The 26117-nt window shown below is 36.8% G+C and overlaps 1 protein-coding gene across 2 annotated transcripts in view; it reads right to left on the reverse strand.

The window, feature by feature from the left end:
• LOC105380923 (rhophilin-2-B) overlaps positions 1-26117 on the reverse strand; it is a 90647-nt gene that overhangs the window by 45041 nt on the left and 19489 nt on the right. The window contains exons 1-2 of one of the 2 annotated variants that reach the window (XM_038109370.2): positions 11538-11799; positions 9568-9749 (exon numbers count right to left, since the gene is read on the reverse strand). In XM_038109370.2, coding sequence (XP_037965298.2) covers positions 9568-9600 — 33 coding nt within the window. In that variant the 5' untranslated portion in view covers positions 9601-9749; positions 11538-11799. Of the gene's footprint in view, positions 1-9567; positions 9750-11537; positions 11800-22201; positions 22568-26117 lie in introns of those variants that run through there. The other variant, XM_038109369.2, reaches the window with a different exon arrangement.

Raw genomic sequence — 26117 nt, forward strand, 5'->3', positions numbered from 1 at the left:
ACACTTAATCGATCAAAAATTCGCATTGCGTGCACAAATTTCGATCGGAGCCGAGGTTATGAAACGGTTCGCGTGAAACAGAGGTATGTTTTAATAATAATCTGGCCATTACTCAAGTATTTCTGTTCAATCGACTAATTGCCGCGAATTGAATACATTTCTTGACGTGATTGTTATTGGATGTTCGTTTGTTTCGTTATACCCCATCCACACGCTCGGCGAACAATGGCAAACAGCAAACAGCAAACACTGACGTGTGGATGGGTGTTTGTCGTTGTTTGCCTGTTTGTGTTTGTGTTCGCCAGTGTTCGGCATCGGTGTCGGTTTTTCTTGCCAGATCAAAGGATGTTCGGCAAACAGTTCGCTACGTATCCACACGTCTGGCAGCGATCAGTATGCGCGCTGAGCTTGGAGGAGGCGGACGTATCAACTTGCTACACTTTTTCGTTGGCGCGCATTTTTTTTATGTATGTTCACCGATTACTCCGCCGTTTATGAACCGATTTTGAAAATTCTTTTTTTTTTGTATTGGGTTGAGCTCCCAGGTGGTCCCATTTTTTTTCAGAATTTTATCTCACCCCTAAGGATGGGTAAAGGGGTAAAAACAGGGTATGAATTTCCATTTTGGACACATATTAACCGATTCTAATGAAATTAAAAACATAAATATAGTTCTTGTAACAAAAAAATATGATGGTGACCTTGAGCTGATCTGATGATGGAAACGGAAGGCAGTCAAGGGAACTCCTCAACGGTATATAGCAACTACCTCGTGTTTAGGCTTGAATGATTTGTATTGATTAGTAGGACTTTTTGGTATCATTTGCATCTTACTTTTGATTAAAAATTATTGCAAATAAAATAAAAACAATAAAATAAAATAATAATTAAAAAGAAGAAGTCAGTTTTTTTTTAAATTATTTTTATTATCCCACCATCGTCTTTGCTTTCCTCTTATTTTCCTTTTTTCTTTCTCTTGCTTTAATTTATATAATAAAAATATGTCAACCCGAAAGTAATAGCTCGTCGTCCGCCGTGTTTGCCGGTTCGGAATGTTATGAGCGTTCGCCGAGCATGTGGATGGCTGTTTGTGTTCGGTGATTGTGGTTGGTGTTTGCGACTTTGTTTGCTGTTTGCCGTGTTTGTGACAAACAGCAAGCGTATGGATGGGGCTTTAGAAGTGGGGCTGCAGCGGGTAGGTACTTACTTGTTTCGTGGGTCACACTGTGGAAATATCTAAGACTAGCTGTTCCCGCAAGCTTCGCTTTAAAAAGATTTCCTAGACCTAAACCCGCTTCCTTCATTGGAATGAGACCCGTGGTCCAGCAGTGGGGACGTGATGGGTCGTGACGATGAGATTATTATTTTGCTATTATTCCTACCGTTAGGGCTAAGTTGAAGACGAATTGAGCACGACACACGCACAACCAATATGTGTAAACGAATGTAAGTAAGTACGTATTAATAAATTTTATCAGCTCGAAATGGCTTTGTTTGTTTTTAGTATATTTAGGATCTGTTTCACAATGTCTGGTTAGTGGCTACCTGACGGATAAAATACATGCTGTCACTCTCTGTTATTATTTTTTAGACAGTGACAGCATGTATTTTATCCGACAGGTAGCGACTAACCAGACATTGTGAAACAGGGGCTTAGTATAAAATATTCACTGAAGAGATACAGTATACTTATCTTTCATATCTTATACAAAACTATCTTGCTTCATTGCTTGGATATGTTTTGGCCACTACAACACGTGCATGTTTTTGCATATTCCTGAAACAATCGACGCACGATGTTTGCACTAGAATGGGGACTACCGTTTTTTTGCTCACCAGTTGGCGCCACTGTCGACTGAGGTAAAGAGGTACCATAGCTGTCAAATTTATCAAAGGCGACTTTATCAAATTGGCGCCAAATAAAGTTTTTAAATCTTGAATCTTATAAGCTTATTAATTATAAAATAACTATCATCATATCGAGTTCCTATGCCGCAATGTTGTTCAGATCCGTTATATTGGGAAAGAAAAGGAGGACATATGTTACCAAGTGATAAAACTGTTCTAAAACAGTGGCTTGTGAAATAATTATTATCCGATAATCTCGTGTTTGTGAAAATCATTATAACCAATTTCAGAAAGAACATAATGTAAATAAGGATTAGGCATTTAATAAATACACTAAAAATAAAAGAATTACACACTGATTTAACTTTTATTTATCCTCTCCGTTTAAACACACTGCTATACAAAAAATATAACACATTAGTAATCCACACAATGAATGCGGGTTGAGTTGTTAGTTGAAACTTAATAATGGTAGTATAGTATACTAAGTATTCTATTATTTGTGGGGGTGTCAGTACCTGCACCTGGCTCACTCGAATGGAGCCTTTGTCCATGTCCGCCTTAAGGTCTAAACTCCACTCCTAAGCTTGGACCATTTCCTACCACACTGGTCCTCTGCAGGTTGGTGGGTTCGAAAATCTAGATATGCAGGTTTTATCACGATGTTTTTATTCACCGTAAGAGCGATGGTATGTACGGTGGCCTGCGCCTAAAAGTATACAGGCGGCGATTTTAAAATAGCGATCTCAAGCTCACATGCTGCTCAAGCACATCCACATAAACACCACTGCTACACACATCACACACAACACATCCCTGGATTTATAACAGATGTAGCTGGTCCCTTCATCATCAGGGATCGCTATTTTAAAAACTCCGCCTGTATACTTTTAGGCGCAGGCCACCGTACACTGTACATAAATTCCAAAGTAGTTACTCATTGGTGACAATATCTAGATCTGGAGTTTCATTTTTAGTGTTTACACTGCTATACAAAGTTTCTTAAGGCCACTCAACAGTATACACTGAATCATTTTGTTGTATGATGCTGTCCTCTACGTTAACAACCAAGTTACTGTTACGGTCATAGTCTTGGTGTCTGTAAAAAGCAAAAACATAGCTGTTACCTAAGCAAACAAGCATACATTTCGTAAAAAATAAGTTTGTAAACAGTAAACAAACTAACCTCTGAATTAGCTGCTCTTTGAGACCGCTTATTTATGCGCCTCTTTTCCTTAATTCAGCTTTCAAAGCGTGCACATTCATCGATAAATAATCCATATTTGCGATAATTTCGCGAAAAGAGATCACTTTTCAACAGGGAAATGAACGAAAATATAATTTATCACGAAGCCCGCCAAACAAATTATATGAAAAGTAAAATGTCACTTAACCTCAGTCGACACCAGCGCCCCTAGCGGCAAATTCACACGCGTTACTCCCCATTGAGTTAAGTTTTGTTTGTGAACAGAATGTGGTACCGGTGTCGTATAACGTATCTATAAGTACAGACATATAGGTACTAAGTATGGAGGAATTGAAAACATAATATCATAATCATATTTCTGCGACAAACTAACGCGCCGCGCTACAAAAAATCGCAGTGGGCGCACAGCATAAGTCACACTGTCACTTTGAGCATTTAAGTTCAGTTCAAAATATCTTAGCGTTTTTTTAGTTGTTTTGTGAGCGTTATCATGGCCAAGCTATTATAAGTAATAATACCATATCACTAGTCGACTATCATAATCACAGCAGGCATCAAACTTGTATGAAAGCAGCGGGTGCCGCCGACAGCTTCGTACTTCGAAATACATCGAATTCGGTGTACAGTTAGCGAGACCGGTCGGTGAAGGCACTTGGGTCCGCTGACCCACTTCCCGCAGATTGATGATATCATTACCGATGGAATGTCGACCTTCCTTTGACGAAATGTCACTTCTATGCTACTGCAATTCATGTCGTGAAAAGTAAAAACACTATAAATGGATTACCATTTTAGCCCAACCTACAAAGAAGGCCCTGCCTCAATATAGAGTCTTTACCGCTGCTGATTTATAATAATTAGTAAGTATAAAGGTTGTTGCAAAGAGGAGACATGTATGTACAAAGGTTCCACTCGAGAGTGCCACGTACAGGAACTTCACCCCCTCTCAGAATAGAATAGAACAGAGGAGACAAAATTCCTCCACCTGAAGGGCAAGCAAGCGGTGAAGTCCTCCACCTCTGTGGTCCCAGGTTCTAGGAACATACCTACTCGACGTGTGACGTGCCCATAAACCACCGATCTACAGGTTGTTGGCCAATACTTACGCGATGCGACTCATAAATAAATATTTAGTCGTGAGTTTATTTAAAACAGTTTAGTTCGCGACCTGGTGTGACGGTTTTTTGTATTAATATCGATGTTTTTATATGTATTTGTGGCACGTGAGGAATTATTAAGGAAGCGTAAATTAGGTATAAATATTTTCCATATACGATACAAAAGAATAAACATTAGCTGGACAACGTTGGAGAACTAAAAGTACTTATCCAATTATCTATACATCAAGATGTACCTATTGTCAATTTATCATTATCAATGTATTCTTCATGGTGAACGTATGTATACATATTAAAGTAATTTTGCTGTGCATTGAAGCAACACTCAAGCAAAAGCAAAATAAATGTTTCTTTAAAACCTTTTAAAGTACGTTGTTTATTTTTATCTAACGTTGAGAATAATAAAAGAAAATCGCTCGTATCCTTTTCCCCTCTAAGCTAGTACTCTAAATAGAATGTAAGTATTATTATCAACAACTCAACGAGAAAATGGAAAACAAATCACATAATAACCCTCCACACAACCCTCGTTGTTTTTATTGTGATTGCAATAATAAAAGTCAACGATATTTTATGAACTAGATGGAGTGTCAGCGCAAACGACCCCGGCTTCTACCACTGAGCACTTATTTTGAATTAAGTACCTAGTCCGGTTTTTTTTTTTTTTTTAGATTTTATTATCACTCCACAGACTTTATGTCCGTGCCTTTTGGAGAGATCAATATATTGTGAGAGTTTGGTTGTTTTTTATCTTCATCTTTTAACTACTCACTACTGATGTGGAAGCTTATAATATATATATCTATATATTATTAATAATTTTTTTTTTTGCACTCCTGGAGGAAAATCTACAGACACCTGGGAAGGGGACCCAGGTAGTGTACCTAGTATAGTGTAGTACCTAGTCCGGTTAGAAATAGGTTAGAAGATAGGTATTTGTGACTTTATTCATTGTTACAATGGTTTTCATTAGGTTGAACTTAAAACGGTTTCACTGAAAAAAAATGCTGACAGTATTTTGCTTTGTTTTTGTATGTGATAAATCTTGTTCGTATATATCTTAGATAAAAGTAGTCAACATTCAAGATGGCGTCTATGAATCGCTACAAGTGACGTCCCTAGTTGATAATGCGGGTGACGTTATGCAACAGGGACCGGTCGGTAACTGTACCTGGGACCGAGCGACGACCTGCGCCTGCGCAGCACACAGCCGTCCGTGGAGACGACGGTGAAGAAGAAACAGTGGGGTTACCATCAGCGACAATCTTTAAGCAACGTCGGCGTCGTTCGCTTGTCAAATCTGATGTAACGTGTATGGATCTGACAGAAGTTTGACAGGCGGGCAACGCTGCTTAAGGATCATTAATTTCTAATGTGACGGTGGTGGTACGCTAGCAGCAGAGGATATGGAGTTCTGGTAATTTTAGGGATCTTAAGAAGATCAGTGAATTGTGTAGCAAAATTTTTGGCCATTGCAGCGCAAGGGCTATCTCATATTTGCTTAAAGACAGATATTTGTACTCGGGTCTTGGGTGTTGATATTTATATTTAGTATGTATCTATCTATGTAATTGTGTAGATATATCAGCTGTCCGACACCCATAGCACAGGTTCTGCCTAGCTTGGGGTCGGATGGCCGTGTGTGAGATGTCCCCACATATTTATTTATTTATTTATTTGTAGCATATCAAACGTTAAATTTACCTTCAATGTCTTGACCAAACCCTTGAGCAACAAATTTTAAATTCGTCCAGGGCCTAGACGAAAGAGCCAATACATTGTTGGTATACATTTCTCAAAACTCTATCACATTATACACCGAACTAAAGTACCTTCCGTCCACATTCGATGAGCCTTTCAATACAAACGAAGCCTGTTGATAATACAGGTACGGTAATTTTTTATTTCTTTCAGAGTTCATCACCAATCTGATCGACATACTTTCTCTGACCACTTCCCGCATCCGTACTGGACCTGCCCTTACATGCCTTATTCATATTTTATTGGCTTCTGAAGAATTTAGCACAAGATGTTCATTTTATAGTCGACAACTTTCATGAATTGTTTATTGTTTAAATTAAGCACAATTAAAGTGTAAGTAGGTACCCTATTTAACTTGACAAGATGCTCGAAGAGTTTCTTTCGCCATTTTTTTCCTCAGTAACCCAGTTTTTCTGAAATTGTGGAAGACTCGTAATCTTTACAATCAACCAATACTTCAATTTAAAATTTTACGTTGAGTAAATGATATTCTAATCTTAAGATTCCAGAAAATATTGTGATCGATTCCACAGTCCTACTTTATAATTTATATACCAACAGAAAGCCTTCTGAAATGGCAGTAGTGAGTAGTTGTGACCTCCAAAAAAGTGTTATGAAGATTTTCACTGCAGAAGCAGTTATTCTCAAGTATTACCTTAGTATTATGCCAGGTCGTGACCTCAGAAATTATATTCAAATGTACGTGGTGATTTGACTCCTCTAGTTTTATTAATATGAGAACCAGTTTCATTCACCATAACAAACCGTTACAAATTTAGATGCATCAAATTAATGATTCCACCTTGAATATGTTTAACTGTATTTGGATCGACTTGTAACGTTTTTAATTCTGTTGTTTATGTATTTATAAATATCAGATCATGATTAAAAAATACCACCATACCCACCGTCATAGTCAGTCATTTTGGAAAAATATGTCCGCATGAAAGTAAAACCATTTCTGATTTGGTTGATGTAATGTCATAAAGTTCGTAGGAAAATCAGATATTTTCCTACGAACTTTATGACATTACATCAACCAAATCTTTTTTCTCTCACTACGCAGGCAGACAAGGCAGATCTTAAACCGATAAATCTTTATTTAGGTCTTATTGTTTTTTTCTACACAAGTTGACCTACCGCCGGAGGTGTGGGTGTCACAAGGTGTCGTCACATCCATACTCGGTCAGAATAAATCGTCGGCCATCGCTCGGTATGTTACAACAACCGCATAATAATATGCGTCGTAATATAACTTCCTATGGGAAAGGTAAAGATTTCGAGATAGGAATACTTACTCGTATCTTCGTCGATCAGACGATGAGAATAATAATTCAACAATACGGCTTTATGCTTTATATACTTCTTAATAGATTGATTAAGAATTACTGTATTTATTTTTCACTTTAGTTTTTTTCGTAACTGATATGGGCAACAGGCCTACTAGAAGTGAATGTATGTTAGCCGATGATGAGATGGTTGGCAATAGCAAACTTTCCATAATAGCTCTTTATGCAATGACAGTAAAAGTGTAGGAAATAATTTCCTCACAATTCTCCACAGCTTTCCTAGCCTTGAGCATTAAGCAGCCTATATTTACTGCAACAGGAAATGCAGGGCTTTGGAGACAACTACAGGACACTGACTTGAGCGCTGCGCGGCTATTTATGAATAATTGACACCATCAGAATGCTTATAACGTAGGAAAGCACTAACATTTACGGAGGAATCTTTATGAAGATTAGCTACTGCAAATGCTTATCAAGGCATAAAATTTTATTCGAGTCTAGTTAAAGTTACTGAGATGAAGCTAAATACTTAGGTAGTAAATAACATTTTTTTTTCTTCCCGTATGATGCAACACTGAAAGATTAATGGATGGCGTAAGTTAAGTTTGTTTATCTATACCTTTTACTATTACATTATGTTTGTTGTAATAAAGAATCTTACTTAACAGTTGTCATAAAAACAACATGTAGAGTTTATGAGACATAACATTATAAGGTACTTTACACTGATAATTTAGAAGCTTTAAACGATAATGATTATAACATTTAGTCAGATATAGAGGTTTACTTGTATAAGCATTTAGTGCAAGAAAGTGCTGTAAATCCAACTATAAACCTTATAAGTACATAAATAAACACATCAATTACTGAATTGAAAGTAATGAATCGTATCTTTAACCGACTTCGAAAAAAGGAGGAGGTTCTCAATTGGTCTGTATGTATTTTTTTTATGTATGTTCACCGATTACTCTTACTTACCTTAAATTATTTCTTACTTTTTTGTGTTTTTTTTTAAGTCGTTTTTTTATTATTATTTTTTATGAATTGAGAAGAAAATTTTAGTGTTTTGTGCGGTGTGCCGCAAGGGTCAGTATTATTACCTTGATTGTTTATTATTGCATACTTTTTAAGTACTTTTAATTTGTTTGCACAAAGCAGTAGTCAATGTGACTATAAAATCTTTACACATTGCATCTATTTTTGCCGTCTCGTGTTAGTATCTCATTATGAATCAACGGCATTTGTATCGGCCCGGCGAGGCAGGATACTTGTAATATCTTCCTGTACTTTAGAAATGGTATCAGATATAAAATACATTTCTGCAGTTGGTTTATAAATAAAGTTAAATGCCAAAAGGAATGGTGGCTGAGATTTTAAAATGTTCCATACTTGGATGTGTTGAGTTGGCCTACAGTTAACAGCTGATAATCGGATATGATGAAATTTACAGTGAAATAAGTTTTATGAATGGACAGTTTTTGAATAGCTCTTAAACATATAGTCATATTATATTACTGTGAATAAACACACAATTATGTCGATTCTGAAGGCACAAATTCTAATTTTAATGCTGTCAAACCTTAAAATTACTTGTTTAAAATTCGAATCTGTGATGTAAATCTCATTCTACATATATACCTATTTTTATATTTTTATCATCGCCATAATATTCATCATCATCATTGCTTTTATAATTTATTTGTCACATTGTACCTATATAGATTACAAAAAAAGGAAGTAATTGGATTTTTAAAATGCATACTCAATATATCTACACCCCCATAATTTGCAGCCATTATGAAATTAAATACATGCTCAATTTAAGGGTCAATAAACACAGTCCCAATTGAAACTCCTAGATAGTCTGAAAGGGCCAACGTCTCCACAGCACGCGAGCCGACTGGACATAGTCCCAAGAGGGTCACTTCAGCTTTACAAACAACGAACGAAGGAGAGCTGCCATGCCTTCTGTAGGTTTACTTTAACAAAATAGAGTTATAGTTAGCGTAGCAGCAATCTTGTATTTCCTTTTTCAAAAGATAAAGTGACCCCTGACTCCGCTAGCCGTGTCGGTGTTGCCAATTAAAACTACCAACAGATTTCCACCGCCACGGTTTCATGTTGCTTTTCTGTGATGTCAGATTAGAAGGTAGAAATTTTGTCGTAGCTACAGACACAAATAAACGTTTCTGATCTAGGTATACATATAATGAGGTGTATGCAGTACCTGCAGTGTCAGTTTCTGCTTAAGATTATAAATAAATCTATCTTTGCTGCCTATTTGTAAAAAAAAATTACAAACGAAATATTATCTTCCCAATGCTGATTGGTTTGAATTACTCACCATCAACTTCTGAATTGCAGCCATTTTCATCATTTTCCACGTTGGACGTCACCGTCGTATATCACCAGATGTAATTTGTCATGCGATTCATGCGCGGGCGCACATCGCGGTGTCTGCACCACAAGCACCGATCACTTCACTTGCTCCTCACATTTATTCATGAATAAACAGAGTCAAATGCACTGAAAACAATTGAATTCGAAAAATGACGAGACAGCAAATTTTGACGTATCTTGATGACATAATACTGTTTTTGAGATGATAAATTATAACACTGTCTCTGATTTCGTAATTAAAATTCGGACGGAATTTTAAAGTGGAATTCCTACGAGGCTGTGTCAACTTATTCGGTCAATAGTTTCGCAATGTTTGCAACTAAAGCATTAAACCAGTATAATACGCAAATTAAGTTAAAAGAACTGACTTTAATTAAGCATTATGGTTATTAATGTTATAGTTAATGTGCCAATTGCAAAAGAAACTTAAATGGCGGAAAATAATTAAATTAAGATACACGCTATCTGTCGGACATCCGAAATAAAATAGGATAAAGAGGAATGGTTGAAACACATAAGTATTATCATTTATTACAAGAATTTTAGTTGACAGATTAGTTTGGAAACTAAAAAACTAATTTAAAAGTCAAGATTAGGTTATTCGGTACCTACATTACCTAAAAACTTATTTGTTGTTCATTCATTCTATTTAAAGTCATGTAAATTTTAAGGTACGTTTTTTTATTGGTTTAAGCTACATTTATTCTATAGTCACTACTGTAAATCGGTCATAATTTCCTTTTATCTTTATTTCCTGTATATATTCAACCTCAACCACCAAATACGCCTAGCATCCGGCTAGACACCTAGTACTTAGTCTATTGAGGTTAACACCCAAGCCAGTGCCTGTACTTAGTACTTTCTAGGGCTTGGCTTCGAACTGGCGACCGCTTTTACAAGAGCCAAGTTCTTCATGGATCTATTGAGATTTACTAGTGAATAATACACTCACGAGCAATGAAAAAGTTCCACTTGCCATTTATACCGTTCCATGTCATATCTTCTTAGCGTATTGTTGTCAAATACTAGAGTAGTCTGGAGTGTAGTAGGAGTTGTCACCGTGGTGTAAGAATTGGCCGGTCAGATTAGCGTCAGTAGCTGACCTGACTGCCTAACATGCGGAGTAGAAGGAGGTTCCTGTGCACTCCAATGATATAAGAAGAATCCAAAGCTATCATATATCTTTCATAAGTCATCAGATCATCATCAACCTGCTATCTCATTTATAAATAAAGTTTAATAATAAAATATTTCAATGCTTTTAAAAAAACCTTTCCTTGCATGCTTGTTGCTTACGGTTAAAAACCATGGTGTCATCGCAATTTACTCTTGTATAAGTACCCAGGTGGGTAGATGCTTATACTTATGTGTACTTTCGCAAAGGCGGGTAGGTACGTACCTATCTAGGAATTTGTTTACGTATTCTGACAAAGTAGGGGCGTTGCATATCTATCTAGATATACTTATAAATGTTTATACATAATAATTATGATGTACTTGAAGTCGATTATTATAGAAACCACAATGAATCTCTGTTGTTGCTATTCGCAGGTCTTAGAAAGTATTGTTTCAGATCCAGGTATGTATTCATGAAAATAGATAAGATCTGCTGAGTATAATCTGCAATATTGAACATATGAGGCTAATTACATTGAGACGATCCGATGAAGACTGCTGAGTGAAACCCGAAGAGCAAAAACAAATTTATCTTCTTCAATCTTGATCGCTTTAATACTTTTTCTTACAGTGCTAATGAAAATTTAAACAATCACCAAATTGCACCTTAGCACGTCGACTTAAGTGACACAGCAAACCGTTAAGAAACCATCGAGTCGTTTAATAATTGTATCAAAATTACGGCTCGGTTAAAAAATCCAGCATTATATCACAGAAAATAAAACTTTCGACAGTCACCTCGATAATTTGACCGCTCGTCATCTGTCAAAATCCAGGAGAAAAAACAAATCACTTTTTTTGTTCCACAAAAAAGGTCACATTATTTTTCACTGCCGAAAGGAGGCTGGCACAAAACAGTGTCAGTTAAAAAGTCGGGTTATTTCGTATTTGGAACGTGGTCGGTCGCGGCGCGTGCGGGCGGCGCGGCGGGCGCGGGAGAATGCCTGCGCCCGCGCATACTAAATAATACTGTTGCAAGTTAAGGCGACGCTTCAGTGACAGGTGTTGCTACTACTGTAAAATGCTATTTTTTTACTTGGGAAAACATGTGGAGGGTTAGCTATTATTAGCTATGCTTTGAAATCTTTGAATCCATAAGGCTTCAAAGCATAACCATCACGAACTGTATCAACAAACTAATTATATTCTAGATTAGCTCCTATAGAGATTTAAAAAAAAAAAATACATCTTCTTGCATGTCTGTAACAAACACGGTCTAGGGCTTATCATCGTGGCGACAGGAGTACCCAAGAGACTGACCAGGGTGCCAGGGTGCCCCGACGTATAAAGTACAGTCTACAGAGGATAGGCCAAGCGAGCAAGGCTCCTTAATTTTGTGCATCTTTATTCATGGATACTTTTACTAATCTACTATTGGACCGCTCTTCTTTAATTCGCTTTCAATTATATATTTTTTCATTGCAATACATTTATAACTATAAATTTATTATAAATAGCTTTAACAACTTTTGTAATAAAAAAACGAATCTAGTTGTACTTCGTTGCAATGCAAGAACTTCGCCTTAACAGCTTACGGTGGCCGGTCAAGCGCGACACGGAAGCGTTCACAACACTCCTCCGCTGTGGAAGTAACTTGATATCGGCTTCTTCTGTGCTATAACACTAGAGAGAGTACAGCTATTCAACGTTGGCTCAACGTTGAGTGTGGAAAATGTCTTTGTCAAAATATATTGACAATGCATATTTTGCAAATATTTTGGCATTGACTTCCGTCGACGAGGCTAAGTTTTTTTTTTTTTCAAGAATCACATGGCTGGATCTTATTTAATTCGTATTTAAGTACCCAATAATAATTAGGTATGTACATTTGGATCCGCTCGTTGCACGGGCCACATTCACATCACATTAGATAAGTAGGTATAGATCCCTCGAGATGGCAGTATTATCGATGTATATAAACGTCATTATTTCGCGATAAGGATGCCATCAGAAGCTTGTTTGAGGAACGTGGAGGACATAGTGTCCTTCGGCAGAAGTTGTGTATGATTATTAGATGAGTTATGAACTCACATTACACATTATTTTACACTAAATAGCAGAATAAAAAACTTTATCTACTTATTATTAGTAACAATTGTTACTGAAGCTTTATTTCTGTACCTTTAAAATGTTGTGGCTGTTACACGAAGCATTGTTATAGGAGTCCATGAATTATGTATCTTATTGCAATAAATGGTATTTTCGCGTGCTTCCTACGTGGAAGTTTTGAGATTGAATCTTTTTATCGTGTCTTCAAAACAGAAGAAATCGAAGTTCTAAAATTTGTATGTTTGCCATCTGATATCTATCCGATCACTTGATAATAAAGAAATTAAGTCATTAATTATTTTATGATCGATTTGAATGATCTAGGCTACGCGTTGAACTCTAAAGTATGGTATGTATGGGTTATTAACGAACGATATTTTTTACCCACGAAAGTACGAAGCTCTATAAATTTACGGCTGCAGAGAAAATGTAAAAACGCATTTTATAATCGGTTCGTTGCACATCACTTTATATTTACAAGATGCACACAATATCTACGTGTTCATGAATGCTAATGCGCGGGGATGCAGTAATGCACTTAAAGATCTCTACATTTAATAGCTTCCTGAATTAAAAACGGTATTTAAGATGTTTCCGTTACTCTTTGGTTTATTATAACTTCTAGAGATGCCCTCTGATCGATTCAAGGCGATTCTTTGTTTTTGCGAACACTATCAGAAGGGCTAGTACGGCTCGCTATTAAGACGTGACAAGAGTTTTGCCTCGCGCTCACTCACATCGCGCAGCCTCAAGAGCGAGCGCGACGGAGAACTCTTGTCACGTCTTAATAGCGGCCTGTGCTACAGGGCCAGGTATATGTTCATCATCATCACAACTACCCACACTGCTGGGACACGCGTCTCCTTCAAATGAAGGAAAGGTTTAGGCCTAGTCCACCACGCCGGCCTAGTGCGGGTTGGTGGACTAGGCCTAAACCCTTTCATTCATTTGAAGGAGACGCGTGCCCCAGCAGAGTTGTAGGGTAAGTGGGCAACCCGACCGACAGATGTTTTTAAGCTGCGCGAAGATATATGTATAGTATGTCTAGATAATATGATGTATTTCTCAACGCCTGTCGGTAAAGTAACTATGTTGATTCAAATCATCGACTTATCAGTTGGTACGAAAGGCACTTGGTGCCTGAAGAAATTGTGGCGGCAAATTTACGGAGCAGTCAGTTGTTGCAGTACAGAAAACTTAAGGCACATAATATGTACTATATTATATTATTTATTATATATTATTATGTATTATATTATTTAGTAAAGTTATACTTAGTACGGTTATTAGTAAGAATGTTACAAAACATATAACTCTCGGTTATATTTTGTTAAAGTTTATTTTAGCAGAGGTATCCTGCAAACTTGAAGTGCATAGGTGATGGATTATGATCGTGGTGGTAACTACCTAAGTGCATGCAAAGTACCATCTAATAACAATCGTTATTTTTGTAAGTTTTATTTCTTTATTAACCGACCTCGAAAAAAGGAAGAGATTCTCAATTCGTCTGTATGTATGTTTTCATATTGGAAGTTTAATTTTACAAGTTACAAAAGTGTTGTAGGTACTCGAATGTACCAAGGAGGTGGATCAAGAAGCGTGGTATGCGACCTTTTCGGCCTCCGACCTCGGGCCCCGTGACATTTCGACAACAGAACCTGTGTCGACGCGTGTTGCAGCCTCTTTGGAGTGCAGAGATGTTCTAAGCACGGGAATGTTATTGTTTTGAGAAATACACTGCATGTTCAACTGTTAACTATTGGATTATTTCATAGCCCTAACTGTGACCTTTGGATTCGAAAACGAAAAAATATTATTGTTTAACAACACGGCAACATACCTATTATGTACCTAAGCATGTAATTAAAATCTATTTTATGTCGTAGTGATTATTAATTAAAAATATAATCTTTCTAGAATCATCTCATCATTAGCCTATAGCAGTCCACTGCTGGACGTATGCCTCTCCCAAAGTACGCCACTGGATGCGATTTACTTTAGCTTTCCGCATCCAATCATAACCAGCCACCTTTCGCAAGTCCTCACCCCATCTAGCCGAAGGGCGTCCCACACTACGTTTGCCTAGTCGCGGCCTCCACTTCAGAACACGTTTAGGTACCCCATCGGTCATTTACTTACATAATATAAATAGCAATTCTCTTTCATAAGATTCAGGTTAGCGAAAAAATATGGGTTGGCAGAACTTAAAAAGTACCTACATAATAACTTAAAATCTACTTAATTGACAACATCGATCACAGCCAATCTCAACCTACAATTATGCTTTTCAGACGTGTGTCATCATCACCGCATGATAACGTGGGAGGTCTGTTTGCATACAATACATTATACCTTTCTGTCAATGAATGATTGCGCTTGCGCCGAATGACAAATATGTGACGTGCGTCACTTGCTGCGGATTGAGAGGTAAAGAAAGATGTGATACCTACTTATCCTCCGAGGTAGTCTATCTGATTAACAGTCTGGAAGAAATTACTCATAGTAATATAAAAAAAAAAAAAAAAAAATAAGGCCGACATTTGTACCATCTGTGTTATGTTGTACATTTCCTTGTGTAATTTCTGTTTGTGTGTGTATAAAGAATTATCTATCTATCTATCTACCTATCAGTAGGGAAAAGGTTACAGTAAAGGGCTATTTGGAGCAAAGCAATATTGCTATGGATTTGGTGCTACTACTGTGACTAACTCTAGGCCAGTTCAAGTTTGTGTCAACAACACGCCAACAAGAAAAAGGTGCAAGCGCGGCAGTTGTGTAGTTATATATTGCATATTGCTTTCAAAATATCTTATCGAATGTGTGAAGCGCATTACATATTTTTCTTATTTAAAATTTGCCAATTCACAAAACCATAGTGCCTACTCATATTTTTTTTTTTATAAAAACAGGCATATGCATATATACATTTTACATTTTTGTTTGACAGCGCCATTAAACCGGAATGATTTGTCTTGGCACATTAAAATGAATTTACATATAGTAGGTACAATATTACGATACATTCACGGTTAAACATTACAATATAACATAATATAGGTAATAATATTCTCGAATGATTAACTGTACCTACTTAAACCTATTGTAAGAAATCTGAGCATCAAGCTACTGAACAAATGACAATCGACTGAGACTGTCACCTACATTCCTCCCACACATTGAGTAGCTCCCTAGAATGAGATTGGCAGGCATCTACGTAATCTCTCCAAGACGCCGGCTATACACTGACAGTTTAACTGCAGTTCTGTGACATAAATAGAATAATCATTGATTCATCACGACCAATTAAATACACACTACTGGGGCACGAGTCTCCTTCCAATGAAGAAAGGGCTTAGGCCTGATCCACCACGTTGGCCTAGCGCGGGTTGATGGACCCGAACACAAGCAAGCTTGTACTGAGAGAAATGTCGGGTAAGTGGGCAACCCGACTGTCAGATGTTTTCAAGCTGCCCGAATGCCTTTGACTAGGCTTAACAACTGCTGCCAAAACAGCAACCGGGCCGTCCGAAACACGACAGTTTCCTAATACTACTGCTGCAGATGAGGGCCCATGTCTAATCTGTCAGTTGAACAGAAGATCCATGTCCCATCTGTCAGTTGAACTAAGGCCTATGTCTCATCTGTCAGTTGAACTGAAGGTCCAATCCCATCTGTCAGCTGAACTGACTGTGTACGGCTCAGCTGCAGCCGGGTCATTGTCACCGACCACGCCTCTCGCATCTGACGTTGATCGATGACTGACGATCGACTGAGCGGCATAGATTGCCACGAATCCCATACCCATATCACACAAACCACCTTCTACTGTCTTTATGTCTTACGTAGTAAGAGCTATAATTGCACCGTAGTTGGGTGTTTTATCGATGATAGTATAGGCGTTGTTGGTATTTTGGTTCAGTACCTCTATAGCCTTGATAGTGTGTATTGTAATTTAATGCATCTCTTTGATATAATGCCGTCGGAGGCAGTTGCAGCCGAAATATATAAGTCGTAAAATATTGGGCATTTTTTTTACAGATAAAAGAAATTGTACCTGTGTACGAACGTCTATGTAATTTCAAATAAATTTTAAACCTGCAAAAGACAAGCAAAATATGTGTATGTTTATGCTGTCAGGTACCTTATGCAATAAGAGTACTTAATATGAATTTATCAAATAATGTAGATATAAATAAGCTTCAGGCTACATCGTAAGAATCATGCTTTAATACAGCAAATGATTTTGACCGCGAATAGGTCTTTGAATATAACATAAATTCTTTAGCTGTCGAAAATTTAGAGCAGCAACTTTACTTACAATGCAGGAATTACAGGAATGAGAGATTGCGTAAACGTTTAGTAGACATTTTACAAATACTTTAAGGTAAGTAATAATGTCTGAGGCTATTACAAGACATGTTGAGATTTCCCATAAATATGCAGTAAACTGCTCGCCCCTGACTAAACCACGCGTCCCTTTCACAGCTAGACTGTTCAATGTACTCACACGCATATCTGCAATCACGAATAATCTTATCACATAGTTTGTCCTTAATACAGGTGCAGGTATTTCACGCCCGAATAGCAAAGCCTTAACTCCAAATCGGTGAGAACGTAAATAAGTCTTTAAGATAAAGAGATAGAGTAAGTTATGGAGCGGTAGAGGAGGAATGCAGGTTTTTAAATGTAGGCTCGGTTATTGCGCAACCGAGATTGGGGTCAGAGAGTTAATAAATAAATATTGCTAGGTACTTATTTGCAGTTGCAGTCGGTGCTGAGTTGTATGGGTTTTCTTGTTGGTATGGGGGACTGACGCTTTTTGGGAGGAGTGAGAATTCACTCAAAGTAGTTTCAGATTGAAGTACAGGACAAAAAGAAATGTCATAGGTTCTTATAATAAAATAAAGTATAAGCTGGGGCTTATTTATAATAACGAGATTTGGCTGAGTAATTATTACGCAACTCATTTAAAATTAAGTGGGCTTGCTCTTAAAACAATCAGTTAAATATAAAAAAATGCAAAGCCGAGGAAGATTTTCATATTTTAAGATAATTATAAGGTATGATAATAATGAACATCCTCATCATCCTAGGTAGGTACTTACACACGTTTAATATTCATCAGAATTGTCATTTTTTTACACCTGACGAAAAAGAGGGAACGTTTTTAGTGTCTGTGTAGTAGCATAGCCACCAAACAGCTTAACTGATTTTTGTTTAGTTGTGTCGGATCATACAATGTTATCCCGAGTGTTCTTAGCTATATTTTAACAAAATCGGCTAAGCCATTCAAAAGTTGAGCGACTTAGTTTTGAATGTTGGGGGCTTTTAACGTTGGTTACGTTGTTATCCCGCAGATCCAACTAAAAACGGTTTTAGACTAAAGTACCTACCTACTTTTACCTCTATATTGAGAGCGGTAGTAGCTCAGTCGGGTAAGCGCCCGCTTCTCACGCAAGAGATGCGGGTTCGAATCCCGGCGCTGACATGTACCAATGAGTTCTTTGAATTTAAGTACATTGTATACCATCGCTCTTACGGTGAAGGAAAACATCGTGAGGAAACCTGCATATCTAGATTTAGCACATCTAGATATGTGAACCCACCAATCCGCAGTGGACCAGCGTGGTGGGAAATGGTCCAAGCTTAGGAAGGCAGTTTAGACCTTGGGGATATGCACAAAGGTTCCATTCGAGAGAGCCAGGTGCAGGTACTGTCACCCCCAACAGAGAATAGAATAGAATAGAATACCTCTATATTTTTACTTAGTCCACAAATCTGATGAAATAGGAAGAGGCCATATTTGTAGATACACTTGGAGTGAAAGTGTCTTAGATCACACACAGAGAGATTTTGGGAAACAGCTGGCTTCATTTTTAATTGTACCGTAATACTATTGTTTATGTTGTATGCGTACGTAAAACTTGCCTTACTTATGTTTTGGTTAAATTTATATAATTTGTATCTCCACGAGTTGAAGTTTACATAAGTGGTACTAGTACCTAGTTAGGTACATAGAAATATTTTATATTGTTATACATAGAAATATTTTATTTTTTATTTGTTTAAATTTAAATTTGCTCGTAGTCTCTCTTTTAGGGTAAATATTATTTTTGTTCATACTTTTATTGCGAAGTTTTCAAGATTTTACAAATTTACCCTTAGCAAAAAAGTTACTGTGAATACCCACTTCCCTTATCGAGAATAAATCCCATTTAGGGTATTAAATATTTACGACACTTTTTATTATCCTAACTAATATTATAAATGCGAAAGTAACTGTGTCTGTCTGTCTGTCTGTTAATCTTTCACGCCAAAACTACTGAACGGATTTGAATGAAATTTGGTATACATACGGTCTAGACCCTGGGAAAGAACATAGGCTACTTTTTATCCCGGAATTCCCGCGGGAAAACCTTTTTAAGGCGAAGCGAAGCGCGCAGGAACAGCTAGTAATGTATAAGAAGGCATCGCGATGTTAGCTGATTCCAAGAAAGAAAGATTTTTTAAATAAATAAATTAAACTTCACTTTAAATAGTAGCAATTTGTCCGTAAATCTATTCTCCATACATTAGACTTCAACGCGCCACCAAAAGTAAGTTCTATTAATTTGCTTAGCTTTAATTTATTTCACATATCTTGTCCACCAACCCGCACTTGGCCAGCGTGGTGGACTAGGCCTAAACCCTTCCTTCACTGGAAGGACTCCCGTGCCCCAGCAGTGGGGACGTAATGGGTCGTGATGATGATGATGATTTTGTCATCCATATTTTTTAATACAACATTGAAACTAAATATCAAGTGTAAATCGTATCCTCGAATGAAAAAGAAAGGTGTTATAAGTTCGTCACACAAAAAATCTTCCTGTCTGCAGTTATTTTCAATCGTGCAAGTGAACGCTACCGGTATGCGGGCAAGCAGCATGTTGCAGTAATTGCGCGGCGCGACGACATTCGCAGAAATGACCGGTTCTCGCACTTTTCCTGCAAGCCGCTACTTTTCATAACATACGCTTGTTAGGGCGAGGTTAGACTGTTCTTGTGAAATTGAAACCCTAGTCCAGCTCTAAAGTTCGACAACTTAATGCTAAGAAGAGGATTTCATAACGTATTTTTAGTGGGCCACATAATTATGTTTCTCGAAGAACCGACGACCTAAGAAACGTAGCTACAAGTGACTGACTGAGGAAGGCCGAGGATAGTGTTGTGGCGCTCCTTTGGAGAGGCTTATGTCCAGATTGTCCAGCTGTGGATGTGGATGATGAAATTAAAATAGTAATTTTACAAAATCTTTGAAGTAGACCGAGTAGAAGTGTAGACATCGTCAATGACGGCTCTAAGAAAGACACCTGTATTTTCATTAAATGTGAACGGGCCCTTAGGCCGTGCAGAGTGTGGCAAAAACATGGCATTTCCTTCGTTCAACTGCGACTAATTCTAAGTATGTATTGTAAGTTCGAAAACGAAAGTTGTTGAGTTAAATACGTAAAGGAAACCCGTGTCATAAGAGCCCAGTAATAATCGTAAGGTTTAAAGATATACTTACAAGCTGAAGTCGAGAGTAGTTTTTGTATTATTTGCGAGAAAGTTTAAATACAGCATAAACTGTAGGCTGTAGGTACATAATAATATAACACATACTAAATAGTCTAAATACCGGCATATAGTACTGCATATAAACATACGTTAAACAGTTTCTGTGCTACCACAAAAAACTTTAAACACTGTTTAAGTAGTGTTTAAAACGAAATTTGACAGATTTTCTAGGCGTTTGACAGCGCTAAACATCTGTTAAATACTGTCTAAGTTTTTGTGGTAAGGCCCTTTTGTTTTTCGAGTTATTTTGGCTATAGGATCTGATCTAATTGTGCATTATTATAGTGTGCCCAAAATCTTCACAAACTTCTACCACTCAACCTGTAGTCTGGTGTGTAGTCGGGTCGAAAAACAGACTGTTTAACGTAACTATGTTCGAGCCACTGTCAAGCACGAAACTTCATACAAAAGTGCCCCGCGCACGGCCCGGTCGAGACACGGTGTAGCGTGAATCATCCTTAAAAACTTTTACACTTCCTACAAAATAAAATATGTAGGTATGGGACAGCAATGATAAGCAAAAATTCAATTGATTTAATTTTAAAGCATTATACGTATGATGTTGATGAATAATGTATGAAAAAACCCCATACATCTGCCAGGCAACATTTTGATTGGTCTAGTCTAGATGCGGCTAGGTCTCAGTCACAGAGGCTGTTGCTCCAGTTAAGCAGTTTTTGTAGATCCCCCGAGCCATTGTTCTGAGGCCGCGCCGAGAAATCTGACAGGGTTTGTACCTGTTTAACTATGTATATGCTTATTATTATTGTTATAAAATATTGTGTTTAAAGGTGGGCTAGACCAGATCGCCTTAGAAAAAATATTTACTACCATGTCCGTACTCGCTAAAATAATAAAATTGAAATACTTAGTTATACAAGTAAAAACTTTATATTTACTGATTTAAAATGCCCTAGTTTTTCACCAAAATAGAATGTTTTCACAAATCTACCAACAACTTACTTTTAAGTACATTCTTTTTTTATCAATTTATTATTTTATGTGTGTTCTATCTATTTTTATCTTAAATTTGTTATTTCACCAGGGATTGAAACAATGAGGTCTAGATGGAACGACTCCGTCTGATCGACAGATTATGTTATGAAAGTCCATGAGGACGTGTCACTAGTCACTACATTTCATTTGTGTAGTTTCTTCACTCAATTGATGTTAATTAAGAAAACTTTAAATTAATTGTATAAAAGATGATAATGATAAAAGTTTTATTTGACCGCAACACAAGCAATGACCTTGAAACCATATACATAATACAGACTACTTCTTATGTAAATTCTTTTGAAATTTTATCTTTAGTTGTGTTGTGAGTTTGTAAGAAACAATACGCTTGCAGATATTAACATACTTACCAATGGTTAAAACTAAATGTAAAATAAGTATGTGTGAATAGTCCGGTCGACAGATCGGTCCAGATCGTTATCTATACATTCCACAAAATAATATACCGAAATAACTTTTAACAGGACTTATACTATTTAAATATACATAAGCGAGCAATGAAAAAGTTCCAATCAAAAAATGTCTACACCAAATGAGTTCCAATGACTAAGGTAATTTTGCATTTGTTCAAAATATTTGCTGTTTTAGTTGGTACTATTCCGATGCGCTGTAAAACGCACTAAAATATTGCAGTCAGCGTCATTAAGCTAGTCTTTTACGTTAAGGACTCATTTATTGCTATTTCACCGGACATTTTTCATTGCTCTTCTGTATGTCTACATTATTGTCTAAATACTCACTCTTTTGAAAGGGTTGTTCTTGGGCAGTTCGTGGTCCACCTCGTCCCGCGACTCCTCATCATCATCACAGGAGTTCACCACCACGCAGGTCTTGTGTATCTTCCCTTCATCCATTTTCCAAACTCATTATACATTCACTGCACTAGTCTATGCCACCATCAGCACTGGCCACTCATGACGAGAAAAACTTTAAAAATAAATTCGATTATTTTTGCTGCACTGTGGTCTATGCCATCATTGACACTGGCCACTCATGACGAAAACTTTAGAAATAAATTGGATTATTATTGCACTTTTGAAAAAAGAACACTGTCACTTCGAATTTTCTTCCTTTGATTTGATGTTTTGATCTGCACTGTTTTGAATCTGGAATAGAGAAAATGTTGTTGTTAGTTTCACATATTTAGGATATTTTAGTAAATGTCTAGAAGGGTTACTTAAATGTTTTAATTGGTATTTGTTCTAATTCGGCTAAAATCTTCAACTATTACTTTGTAGCTACGGTAAGTAATAAATAAGTAATCGGGTATTAAAATTAAGTATCCACATTTTGAACTTCTAAAACTTCATACCACGTTTCTTTCTTGCGATCTTCTCTCAATTTATGATTTAAGATAACAGTTTGAGCTCTAGTTGGTGTCACTGCATGACTTCACTGAAGCCCTATTTGCTCAATGATAAAAGTTGTTATCAAAGTGATGACACATGTATATTGGACTAATTAAGCCTTGGGCAATATTTCCTAGGTATCGCTACAAACTTAATGATAATTACTTAGCGTTGGAATGTTGTCCTACATTTATGAGAAGTTTAAGTTACTAAGTGTTTAGGTAGTGTTCGTATCTATTGATTCAGCCATTGCTATAAATAACAGATAATGATAACGCTACTATAGTGACAGATATTGCATGAAGATCAATGGTAAAATAATACATAATTATACAGCAATACAGAATATTAAAAAGTAGCTACAGTACGAGTAGAGCCTCTTTGACTCTAGTTTCAAGTAGGTACCTATGTATGTACCTATATTGTTGCTATCTAATATGTACTCAAAATATACATATGTGTGAGGGTGCTTACATAGAGAGACTGGTTCCCTGTATCTACCCGTACCGGTAACCTGCTGTTTATCGTCCTGCGAGTGCGCTAGAGCATTACCCGGTTTTAAATCTCTCAGTTCGCACATACCTAATCAAGTCACCGGTACGGTAGATACAGGGAGCCCGATTTTTTATGTAAGCACCCTAAGTACCTAATGATTGATTTAAAAAAATATGTCTGTATTATGAATGCACAGATTGAGTGATTTCGTCTTCGACGGAATACTCACATACTTTCACTACTTTATTCGGTACTGTTCAATCCTTGTTCCCCAACATACCTTAAGGAGCGTTTTGAGTTGAGATGCTCTACACACAGCCGCTCACTACGTTCATCTCATAACTTTCGCCTTCATGTTCCCTCTTGCACCACGGTGTTTTATGAGGGTTCCTTCACTTTTCAGGCTGTTAAATTATGGAACGATCTGCCCATGGAAATCAGACTCGCACCCTCTCTACCATCCTTCAAAAACCAGCTCAGACAGCATTATTTAAATTTAGCTTATCCAGATTAGAATAAACCAGCATAATATATATATATATATATATATATATATATATACAGATATTTATTTATGGTATGTATTGTATTATTACATAAAATATAAGGTCTATACATATATATACCATATATACATATATATATACCATATACCGTAACTTTGACGATTTCACTCTTACACTCTCTAGCATCATCTTTGAGATAGACATCTTAATATTAACGGAATGTAGACTTTCGCCTAACAAACCCATACCTACACTAAATAACTATAGTTCTTACCACACAACATGCCAACGGAATCAGAATGATGGCGTAGTTATTTATGTCAAAAATACACTTCAACACCAGGTAAAAGAAATTAAACTCACTCAGGCGTCCTGTCTCCAAGTGGATGTCTTAAATAATACTATTTTATGCATTTACCGCTCTCCGTCGGTCACAAACGCGGAAAGTTTTATTAACTCGCTAAGCTCACACATAGAAACTATTAGCCGGCAAAAAAATATCATTGTAGCGGGAGACATAAACATAAATATCATATCTAAACCTATAGAAACGTCATATGAACACAGCAATAGAATAAATTATCTGAATATGTTATCAGTACTTGGTATACTCACAGGTCATACCTTTCCCACTAGAATAAGAAACTGCTTAGATCATTTTATGTTGAAGATCAATCCAAAAAAGAATACCGCATTTATAGCAGTTCTACAAACTAGTATCACAGATCATTTGACCACTTTTCTTTGCCTATCTAAACTTAAACCTAATATAAAAATATCAAAAATAAAAACAAAAACCAATTATGAAGATGCTCTAAAATATTTACAAAATACCAAACTGTCAGAACTACTTTTCTGCGACGACCCTAATATTGTGACAGAGTCTCTGATTAGCAAACTTACTGAAGCCTTAACAGAAAATACAACCACTACAACTATTCCGAAAAGTAAACGCATAATAAAACCGTGGATTACTACTGGTATCTTGCGTTGTATAAATAATCGTAACAATTTACAAAAAAATATTAGAAAGGATCCTTACAATGAAGTCCTAAAAATAACGTACACCCGCTATAGAAATTTTTGTAACAACCTGATTAAAAAACTTAAAAGAAAGTATGAGAGGAATCTAGTAGCCAAATCAGTTACAAACAATAAACTCCTATGGAAGAACATAAAAAATCTTACATATACAAACAAAATTAGGAACAATGATACTGAACTAATTAATTCAAAATCATCTCCCACTGAAGCCTGCAACTTAACTAACACCTTTTTTGCGAACATCGGTAAAGAGCTTGCCAATAAAATCCAGCCTTGTTTGCCTAGCGCTGACTACCTACACAGCCTTCCTATACAACCTAACTCACTTGTACTCCTGGACGCCGACTGCAATGAAGTAGACAACATATTAATGAGTCTTAGATCGGACAGTGCGCCGGGTTGGGATAATATACCAATCTGTTTTCTGAAACTAGCTAGACATGAAGTTGTTCCTGTCATAACCCACTTAGGTAATATCTGCTTTAGGACAGGTATTTTCCCAACTGCCCTTAAGGCATCTATTATTACCCCAGTTTACAAGGGTGGGGAAAGAGACGATGTTAGCAATTACAGGCCAATCTCGGTATTATCAGCTATCTCAAAAATTCTAGAAAAAATGGTTAATGGTCGTCTCCTAAATTATCTAAATAAGTTCAACATAATATCGCCTTCTCAATTTGGCTTCAGGCAAGGCGTATCAACTGAAGACGCAGTAACGGCTTTAACAACACTTGTAACTGAACAACTGGATAAAGGTAATAGATGTTTATCAGTATTTATTGACCTCAAAAAAGCCTTTGATACTGTCTCTTTCCCTATTCTTGTATGTAAATTGGAAAGAATTGGAATACGAGAAACTGCCCTTTCTCTTTTCAAAAGCTACCTTATGGACCGGAAACAAAAAGTAAAGCTAGGTCAACATACCAGTGATGATGCGGACATATCTTACGGAGTTCCGCAAGGCAGTGTTCTCGGTCCTACATTATTTTTAATTTATATTAATGATCTATGCAACTTAAAACTATATAATGCCAATATTTTCTCATACGCAGACGACACGGCTATTGTTTTTACTGGAGGATCTTGGGATTCTGTAAAGATTGATGCTGAACAAGGTCTGGCTAAAGTAGCTATCTGGCTGAACAATAATTTACTTACATTGAACACCACCAAAACTAATTTCATCTGTTACTCCATCTACAAAAATAAACAACCCAACAACAACTTCAGCATTAAAATTCATACGTGCAACAATAAGTTTA

This window comes from Plutella xylostella, chromosome 20 (assembly GCF_932276165.1).
Source record: "Plutella xylostella chromosome 20, ilPluXylo3.1, whole genome shotgun sequence".
NCBI lineage: Eukaryota > Metazoa > Arthropoda > Insecta > Lepidoptera > Plutellidae > Plutella > Plutella xylostella.